Source organism: Ptychodera flava, chromosome 13 (assembly GCF_041260155.1).
Source record: "Ptychodera flava strain L36383 chromosome 13, AS_Pfla_20210202, whole genome shotgun sequence".
Classification (NCBI taxonomy): domain Eukaryota; kingdom Metazoa; phylum Hemichordata; class Enteropneusta; family Ptychoderidae; genus Ptychodera; species Ptychodera flava.
Window position 1 is genome coordinate 31,150,067 of NC_091940.1, and position 11,058 is coordinate 31,161,124.

An 11,058-nucleotide genomic window follows, 5' to 3' on the forward strand; every position below is an offset into this window, starting at 1 on the left:
AATGGAATGCTGTACATCGACGGAGTCAAGTACTCAGGACCCCCACCACTCGATATGGTTTACGAACCGCGCCTCAGACCACCCATGCGACTGCATGAACATTCGACCAGCAGATTGGAGAGCTACACTGCCACATCATCTTCTCTCAAGTCGTGCGACAACAACTATTTTTAACTATTGTCAGGATTTTTTTATTAGATTTAGTAGAAACTGTTTTTTTTCTTTATGTCCTTTTTTTATCCTTGTTCTTCACTATTCTATCCTAAAAAGGTAACAACCAAAAGAAAGGAAGTAAGTGTGCTTTTAAATTATTCCAATTTCATCAAACATGCCAAAATTGAAATTCTTATCACTTAACGTGAGAGGTCTCAGGGAATTTAAGAAAAGAAAGAAGGTGTTAACATGGTTAAAACACAAAAAGCCAAATATTGTTTTCCCTCAGGAAACACACAGCACGTCAGATGATGAGAAATTTTGGTCATCTCAGGCTTCAGGCGACTGGTTTTTTTTTTCTCATGGGGCACACCCTGCCCCTACCGAGATTCTACCAAGAAATGCTTGAATCCTGGTCGGCCTGCAATGTCGCGGTCAATGACTCTGAGATTGACATTACTTATCAGACAATTTGGAACAATAGAAACATTCTAATTGGAGGGAATTCTGCCTATATTCCAAAGCTAAGACAGAAAGGGTTTGAATTAATATTTGATGTACTTACCGAGGAGGGGTATCTGTCATGGGAAAAATTAGCCAACAAAAACCTCCAAGGGAACGAAGTTCTCCTTCTTTATGGAGCAATTACATGTCTCAGAGTTAAGTGGCCTAAACCATTGCTGGTTGGGCCGGTGTTTAAAGATGAATACGAATATGCGTTTTTTAAATGTAACTTTCGACCTTCCCACAAAGTTACCAGGGAGAGCATCAGAAACGCCATTTACAGTAAAGAGGAATTAAGTCCAATTAATGAACGCTATAATGAAAGAGATACGACTATTACTGGAGGGACCATGGCTCCCACATATAGCCTACCATTTAAGGTAGCCATAGACACAAAAACACGTGAATTCCAGTTTAAACTTCTTCATCTTATTCTGTACACAAACGACGATCTATCAAGAAGAGGCATGGACCAATCACCGCTCTGTTCATTCTGCCAAAACAGCAATGAGACACTAGATCATCTTTTCTACACCTGTAAATTCACTGAGACCTGAAACGAGTTTCACACATTTTTCGAGGAATCTCTCAGTTTGTTCACGAGACATAACTTAAATGAAGTGCTCTTTGGTGTTGACGGTTACTCTGACATTCATAATCACTTGCTACTGTTAGCCAAAAGACACATCTATGCCATGAAATGAAATAGAGTAAACCACACTTTGCAGCTTTTATGTTGCAAGTAAAATTCAACTACCATCTAGAGTATGAAATAGCTCTGGAAAAAGACAAATTAGAGAGTTATTACAGCAAATGGATTTCAATTTTACACAAAATTGTAGATAACTAAGCACTGTACTTCATTTTAATTTAAGTTACTGATACTAAAGAAATGTTACCAATAAAACGTCTTAAATACAAAAAAGTTTACAGATTCCGACCAAAACTACAGCAGCGACTCGAGCAATCAGAGAGTTGTTTCAGGAATCTTCAGTCAATTGTCAGTGAGTTGCATTTCACACATTGTCTACAAGAGACAATCCGTGTTGTCTACTGTCATTAAATGCGCGCGCAACGTTTGAGAGAAGACCTTGAGGATGGATGATATTTGCAAGGACTGTAACCTAAAAGCATAAATACTGTTAAGACGATTTTTTTTTACTTGACCGGCTAAAACATATCTCTATCATGCCGAATGGCTGAAAACAGTGTACTGTACTGTAGGCTCGATGCGCACAATTCATCGCGAACTATGAATCGTTACACAAAATGTCCTCCGAATCACATCAGCGGATCTTGACGAATCGTTGTAACCCCGGATATACGAGGAATGTAAGGAAGAAGGAAAAACTGGGAGCAACGCACAAAGAATGAGAGAGAGTGGCTGATTGGTTAACGGGCTCAAAGTGATGTATGGAGAGGAAAAACAAAAGAACAAATTTATGTGAAGTTGAGGGCTCTAAATGTGACACTTAAGAGGCAGAGATTACATTAATTTTGTTTTATATGCATTAAAATGGTACTTTATTAGGAGAAGTCAACAGAAAAACATGATACAGATGAAACAAATTGTTTATCTTCAACTCAGTTTTAAGAACATTTTTTTTCACACAAATGATGCATGGCTCGATTCTTGCGTTTGACTTGCTTCAAAAGTTAAATAGCTAATATTTAAAATTCATTGGCGTAACAGTAGCTTTTGACCCTTTGGACTGATCTCGAAAGTTGCGATATGTAAGAAGGGTTTGACTAATTTTCGACATTACTACTAATCTTTTTGATGTAAGATGATGCTTATCCATGTCGTTTATTTCTTTTTTATCGGACCTTGCATACAACTTGATTATCGGAGCCTTTATTACAGTAATACTTCTTTTCTAATAAAGCCTAACCCTAGAAACGTTAATTACATAGCAATCACTGATAGAAATAATTCTAAGTTGAGGAAACATGATAGTCAAGAAAATGCGAAAGTGATCATAGTAAGGGGATCTAAAGAAGGTATTCGAAATGCTAAGAATCCACCACCATCAATCATTCCCCCCAGTTTCTTGAACCTTTGCTTCTTTAATGAAATTTTTTCAGATGATATGGACAGCAACTTCGCGAAATGTTCCATCCATTGACGGGTCGTACCAACCGTTATATCAAAACTCTGAAAATCAAAGGATATGATAAATACAGTTACCTAACGTATTTTCAAACGTTAATACGCTAAATGGAACAATCGTTATACATCTTGATTGTGAAAAACTGACAAACCCCTACATCTGAAACAATTGTTATTCACACTCTGGTCTCGCAATTTCTCAAAATATTTTAACTTCTGGTGGAAGCTGATGTGAAACGATATGTATTTTGAGTGAGTTACTGCTCGAAAATTTGCCCTAGCACTTCTTCTATTGTTGGCTCTTATAAACAGGCCAATAAACACAAAGTATGCAACATATCCCGAGAACACATCCTTATTTTTTTCATTTAAGATTACCTTTTTATGCCGGCACGTGTAAAAATGTCAACGTTGATCATGGCGTAGTTAAAAAACACACATTCGACGAACTCGGAAAATCAATTCATTTTGTGGCTCAAACAATAATACAGAGCAGTATAAATGATTCCAGCAAATCCATTTTGTGAACTTAATTTTAAAAAAAACCATACTTTGTTAAACTATTTATATTCGAATATTGGCCATCAGAGACACTTTTAATGGTAAAATATCTTTGTATACTGACCAAGGCATATGCAAGTTTTGACGATTTTCTGTTTATACATGAAAAAGAATGCAAGATTGACTTTTTTCCATTCATTTTGTCATAAGCAGATCATCTCTCGCTCAAACTAGAATTACGTCACTAAATAAAACACGACGGTCCACAACATTTCGTAAATTTCCACTTAGCCGTAGGGTCAGAAATAGGTCCTTACCTCTTTCGCATTGATACCCAGTGTAACCCTCGGGGCATGCGCAGTAGTAATCGCCAAAGTAGCCTGCTACACAGGTGCCACCGTTGAAGCATTCGTCACCATTGTTGCACTCGGGAAATTCTGTGAATCAAGAGGTTTAGGGATGATAAAGGCTATATGGAGAAACCTTCATTTACTCCACTCCTTCAAAATATGCCCACACAAGTACAATCAGCTGACCAAAAGAAATTTGAATGTTCCCTAGCCGTTTTCTATCTTAAACATTTGTTATTTGAAAACAAGTTGTCATGAGGGACGCTTTGTGTATTTCATTGTTTATGTTTTCTGACTTATCTGTTCAACATATAACATAACAGAACTGCATTTTCTTTAAAAGAGTTTGAGTGTCCTTCGAAGTCTGAAAACTCTTACACTTGTATATTCTATAAATCAGCCAGCCTTCAGATTAAACATGTCTTAAACTGCTAGATTGCAAAACTGTTCGTGAAAAAGATGTTCGTAGTGATTTCATTTGGGCAGAAAACGGGCGGGAAAAGAGATAATTCTTTATCTTAAAACGCGAACTGCAAAAGGGGCAATATGATTCAGTTTCCTTCCAGAGCTTGCCGATGCGGAGGGCAAGACCATATGGCAAACTGGAAATGTGAAGTGTTTTTACATGGGGGCGGTGAAGCGGAGGGGGTTTCCAGACCAGTGTGGAGTGAGGGAAACCGATGGGGTAAGGAAAATCAGCCAGTCCGCTGCCTCTGATTTAGAAACTAATCACACTTACTTATTTCGCATTGATATCCCGTGTACTCAGGTGGGCATACACACCAATACTGCCCAACGCCCCAGGGTTTCAATATGCACGAACCGCCGTTGTAACACTCGTCACCACTGCTGCAATTGGGAAATCCTATGGACAGAAGAGGTAAACGACAGATAAAGAAGACGTACAAACAGGGCTTACAAAAGAAAAGCATTCGCATATGTGTCAAAGAAAGCGTATGGCATCTCCATTCCTTTCACGACAAGACCTCTGAGAGGGGTTACTTCAAAGATTAAGACCCCGTAAAACCTCAATTTCCATGTGTTACAGTGAGCTCAGGGTAGCGTAGTTTGTCAAGTTTAACATCGTAATGTTCGTCGAATGCATTGCATTGTGGCTGGGGTGAAAATTATATTCATTTTTGTAATATGACAGCAAACAAGATCGTAAACTGCAGTTCTTTGTAATTTTAAATTATATCTCTTTGTGTAATATGACATCAAAACAAAATTAAAAATAAGTGCAGTTTACAATTATTTCGTTTTGTTGTCATATTACAAAAGGGAATAATAATTTTCACCCCTGCACAATTCGGCAATGCAGTCGAGGAACGCATCTTAAGTTCTGGCTAATGGTAAACCTTCAGAAGAAAACACAAAGGCAACTCTTTGCCGGTGGTGGCAGTGTTATGGGTACAAGTGTGTTTATGAACATTCCTAGTCCAAGGCATTGAGACTTTCCTCTTTAACACACTGACTACACTGAATAACGAAACACTGTTTAAGATCTATTTGTCGCAACATAAAGTCCATCCTTTTAGAAAATCTGCCAACATCGCGTGCAAACTGTATGGAAATACTTGTAGGATTTACTCACTGGTCTCACAGTACCTCCCCGTGTACTCGTCGGGACACAGACACCACAAATTACCCTGACTGTCTGTGTCGTAGCTTCCGCCGTTCAAGCATTGAGTCGCATTGTTTCGTTCGGCTACTCGCTTAAATGTACAAAGAAAGAAGTGGTTTATAGATGTGGTATCAAAAGCAACTCTTTAATCTACATGTACATTTAGGGTTAATTTCTTCACATTGACATTTCGGTCCATAAAGTATGGTAGTAAGAGTAGATGTTCGGTGCCTGCCATGACAATGCTACTCGACTCTGTATAATAATTCCAGGCCAAAAAAAATTGACTCTAAACCGACATTATGAAAAGTGCCTGCCTGGCATCAGGGGGAAACGCAGTATTTTTGCACCTGACTGGTACGAGAAACTAATATTTGTTTCCGCATTGGCCGTTATCATATAGAAACGTTTAGAACAATCTTCCCCAGTCTTGCACAGTTAAATGAAATTTCCATTTACAAAATTACATGAGAACCCAGTGATATTAATATAAAGATGCAATCAGACATGCCGAAAGTAAGTATTGCGATGCAAAAAGACTCTCACACTTTACCTGTTCCTTGTCCATACGTCGATTCTTTGAAGGCAGTGCCTCTACGGCAAGTACAGCAAGGCAGGCCAATGCCACAAGCACCGTGTAGAAACGCATTGCTTCGATAGGTCGAGTGTGTACAGGTTTCAGAATTGTATCAGCAAATTGTGTTGGAAATGTGTGGTTTTCGTCTATTTTTATACTTTTGGCACTAACATTAATCTGGCCTGACAAAAGCAGGGGGTCATTATCACAAATATTTACATCTAGAGAATTATTGCAAGAAAATCAAAGGTCTTTATTTACAGTTTTACCATTTATGCATTGATCATCGCGACTGTGCACGTTTAAACTCGATAGAAACCTCTAACAGCCAGTAAGAAAAGCGAATATCTTAATCGTGTTTTGACGTGTCTGAAATTTTGGACAAATTTAGACAGAAATTGGTTTGGGCAGTAATTGTATATACTTACATCTCTGTATTTAGTGTGACTCCCGTGCGAGGTTGTGTCAACACAGACACACATTCATACATGCACACACTGTCAGGCAGAGACACAGACCGACAGACGGGCAAATTACATTATTTTGTTAATTTTAATGAATTTTTGTTTGTAATTTCATCATGTTTTTCCCTTCATGATAATCACAAATTGTCTCCTTTTCTGTAACTTTTCTATTTGCGTTTTATTCCACCTCGCTATAAATCAATAAGACTGTGTACAGAGCGGTCGCCATTTTTTTAATATCAGTAAAGAAATAGATCGCGCCTCGGGGACAGATATTCGGACTCTCAAACTTGTACAATTCTTTTCTGATATAACACTTGTGGGGATTCTTTTTTAAGCTCTTGGTATGAGAAAACTTTTCACCGTTTTTTTTTTATTTCGAAAATTTTATTATCTTTATATAGTGTTAACACAGGGATGTCGGCCATTTTGGTTCCGTTAGTTCCAATATCGCAAATTTGCACGGTGACCCCTGATTTTTATTGGTGATTTGGTAAGAGAACGGTTGAAAGTTTAATTTAGGAAAGTTTGAGCAAAAGTTTAAGTCTTTCACTTTGGAGGCGCACACCACCTATAGAAAAGTGACTGCAGCTGATTTATGAGGGGAGATAGAAAAGAGAAGACGTTTGACCGACGTTTAGAAATGGAATAAGGGGCAGCCAACAAAGCCAACGATGTTCGTGCAAAAAGGCCATCAGGAAACTGGCAGACGGGCAATACGTTTATAACAACCGAGCGATTGTTCAGGCAGAGTTTTCTTGGGTTTCTTTGGTGGGGAGAGCAGGTGAAAGGGCAGTGGGGATTTTATTTGATTGGAAGAGGGAAAGCACGAACATTTCCAGGTTGGGAGTGGGGAGAGTGGAAAATCTTTAAAACTGTAGTGGAGGATAGTCCTGAACAGCTCCCCAATTTGTTTCCATTGAAAGTACATTAGAATAGGCTAAGTATATTATTTGAAATCATTCCGGTTACAATTTCTTAAAATAGGCTCCTGGTTGCAGTCCCTGTACAATAGAAAAAGCTGATTCATAAATACTTTACATCAAGGAGAATTAATCGGATCCGCAGCCTGCCGATCATGGCTATGTGTTATTATGGCGAAGAAAGTTCCGGTTTATGGTATCATTACAAAAGTACACGTATTTACGGGAAAATTCATTTAAATGGACATATAAATGTAGGGAATTTGATAAACGTTTAGCGTTTAAACATATTATGATAATTGCAATCGTGAGTGAGCCATAAATGCAATCGATATCAACGCTTTTTCGCAATGGTTTTGTCTGTTAACATACTATTATTCCCCGCGTATTTATTTTTTTAAATTGATGTAAATTAACGGACATTTAAAAATAAATTAATGTCGTGACCATAGTTATGCCAGTAACAAAATCCGCGCGCCCGCCTCCAATATTCTCTTGAAATGTACAATTAGAGGGTCCTGAACAAATGCCTCGATTAGGATTGAGTGCGTGTCTACTATTATTACTTTTTTAAAAACTAATATGCAGTGGTGCATTTCAGGAAACTATACATGTGTCGGTGCGATTTTGATATTCTAAAATCAACAACAGTCTTGCCCAGGTTAGACAGCTAAATACAGGACAGCGCAGTCGAAGTTTGGCTGGATGCGGACTGTAATGGGACTGTTCTCGAACGAGGATAGATAAAGTCTTCGCTACCATCCATGGCCAGTAGTCGAGAATAATGCATGTTTTACATTTTAAGATTTATTCATGCACGAAATACGTTCTTTAAATTTAAAGTATTTTTACAATGTTTACATTTACATGAAAGGTCTGTACGAAATACATTCTTTACATTTAATACATTTTTTTCAATTAATGTCCGTACGAAATACATCTAACGATCGGGACTTCTCAGGGAGGGCGAATCGGACATAGGGAGTTTGGGTCGGTCTTGCACGAAATGCATTCTTTAAGTTTAATATGTTTACAGTTTTTACATGAAAGGTCTGCACGAAATACATTGTTTACTTTTAATACATTTTTCACATCATGTCCGTAAGAAATACCCTAACTATCGGGACTTCGTCGCAATGGCCGATCGGACATCATCGGGAATTTGAGCCGGTCTTGCACGAAAATATTTCTTTACAACTGATATGTCGTTAAAATGTCCGCACGAAATCACAGACAAGGAGATAATTTCTATTTTCTCCATGTCTGTGGCGAAATAAAATTAACCACAGGCAAGGAGAAAAAAGTCTGGACTTCGATGTGTGAATGGGCGCTAAACAATATTAGATTTAGAACTTTTGAAACCACATCCAGGGGTTTCATTAATAGCCAGCAACCGGCGAAATTGACCGGTTACCCTCACGATTTCGCCGGCTACTTTTTTGGAAAATTGGGACTCTCTCATCGCTAAAATATTTTTTACCTTCTGAAATGGTTCGGAAAAGTAGCACAAGCTATGCTTTCAAACTATTCGATGGATTTTATGTGAAACAAAGTTTAGTAGACGCTCGACGAGCACTGCGATCGCCGTGTAACACGTCTAGCGTGTATTGCCTAGGTAAGAATCGGAATTGCAATGGACAATTCTATTGGCTACTGCAATTGCTGACCCCCCCCCCCCCCCAATATGGTGAACGTTATATCCGCCAATGAAAACGTGCGTGCTACTCCTGTCGGCCTTCATAAGCTCAATTCAAAATGACCGAAACAGAGGGCGATGGCGAGGTCAAGCTTCGCTGTACGCTCGTGGGTTTTTAAGCACACCAAGGAACAAGAAAAGAGTAATTACGTGGGTTTAACTGTTTTCGAAGGTAATGGCCTGTTTTTTCTTACGAAAAAACTTCTCGATTTATTAGTTTGAATTTAAGTAGGCCAACGTGCGTTGCCATAGGCGTCGATGAGTACGTACAGTTGGAGGTATGATATGTACTGCTTTTCGGTCTACCCAGGCCAATAAGAATTCGCCCTCAGTGGTTTAAAGTACGAGCAGACGTACGTTCTAACTAACTCACTTCAAAAACGATCGTCAGGTTAAATCCATTATGTGAGCTTCTGAACGTAAAAATTTTCATCTCAAAGTTCTTACTTTGTTTCTATTTGTGAAATGTCGTCATCATAATCATTCTTATTTGTGAAATATCGTCATCATAATCACTTTTAATCGTTATTGATGAATAAATTACCATTTTTACCTCCCAAATGGTAGTAAAGTTCTTCATTTAACTATTTCCATACCCAACATCAGGGTTCTTAATTTAAAGCACAGCATAGTACAATAATGAAAAATTTATCTTTTTCTGTGTTTAAAATATCACAGTTTTCATCCTGGAAGGCATCAACAGTTGTTGGGGTGGGGGATTTTGCCCTTTACCAGAAAATTTAGGGGCGGGGCGTTTCACCAGTTCATGTGTTCCACTTCAATCTCTATGGTGTGACTGGTATCATTTCATTGGGGCTGGCCCCCCTTGATAAATTACTTGGGGTGCCAACATGTCAACAGAGAGGGAATCCCCCATACCCCTGTCTAGATGTAACACTGTATAATGTCATCTACAATATCAAATTTATATCATTAATAATAACGATTATTATAGTTTACCTTCTAAAAGCAAACAGATGTTCTTAACATACCGATTTTCATAGCATACATCAAGGTACATTACTGAGCAATATTGTCAAATTATTTCCAGATTTTAGTTTTCTGTCTTCAAAATATATACAACATTACCCAATTTTTATCATTTTTAATTATGAATTATCATATTAGTCTCCCAGGAAAAGGGCTTTTATAATATGAACACAAATTGTCCTGGAACATTGCTGACAATACTAAAATTTCAAGTGACTGTGAGCTATAAAAAGTGAATTTAGCTGATTTTCCGGGGCTTCCACCCTTCGGCCGGGAGGGGAGGGACACCCCCCTCCTGCATCCTCCCCCGACGACCACTTGGTGGTCGTGGCACACAGCTGCAAACCGCCTAAATTTTTATTTTAGCCCCTACCTCAAAACTTAGTGAACCCATGCTGCCATCTAGACCCGGACCCGATATTAGAATGTAATTCGTGCAGACCTTTCATGTACACGTTAAATGTAAAGAATGTATTTCGTGCAAGCCAAGTCAGACCTAGGTTCGACCTTAGAATGTAATTCGTGCAGACCTTTTGTAATAAATGTGTACGTAAAAGGTATATTTAACATAAAGAATGTATTTCGTGCAAGCTCATCTAGACTTTTCATGCTAGATCTCTAGAATGTAATTTGTGCAGATCGTTCATGTAATAAATATAAAAAGAGAAAAAAATGTATTAAATGTAAAGAATGTATTTCGTGCAAGCAAAGCTAGACCTAGGCTCGACCTTAGAATGTAATTCATGCAGACCTTTCATGTAATAATGTAATGAATGTAAAATGTATTAAATGTAAAGAATGAATTTTATGCAAGCCCATCTAGACCTAATGCTAGGCTTGATCTTAGAATGTAATTCGTGCAGACCCTTCATGTTATAAATGTAAAAAGTGTAAAAAAATATATTAAATGTAAAGAATGTATTTCCTGCAAGCCAAGCTAGACCTAGGCTCGGCCTTAGTATGTAATTCGTGCAGACCTTTCATGTAATAAATGTCAAAAAAACGTATTAAATATAAAGAATGTACTTCGTGAAAAAGTTAAATCGGCGACTGTTGGCCATAGCTCAAGAACATGTCACCATTTTCCCCAGCACATCTACATGGTGAACGTTTATTCGATATTATGGCGTCAACAGAAAGTTAACTTCTGAAATTTAAAGTCTAAT

The 11,058-nt window shown here is 38.1% G+C and overlaps 1 protein-coding gene across 1 annotated transcript; it reads right to left on the reverse strand.

Moving 5' to 3' along the window:
• Positions 1–2,163: 2,163 nt before the first annotated feature.
• Positions 2,164–5,927, reverse strand: LOC139148754 (delta-like protein A). Its single transcript, XM_070720214.1, has 5 exons — positions 5,796–5,927; positions 5,213–5,333; positions 4,358–4,483; positions 3,586–3,705; positions 2,164–2,812 (listed from the first exon to the last, which is right to left on the reverse strand). The coding sequence occupies exons 1-5, from the start codon at positions 5,889–5,891 to the stop codon at positions 2,805–2,807; spliced, it is 471 nt and encodes a 156-aa protein (XP_070576315.1). The 5' UTR covers positions 5,892–5,927; the 3' UTR covers positions 2,164–2,804.
• Between the last annotated feature and the right edge of the window lie 5,131 nt (positions 5,928–11,058).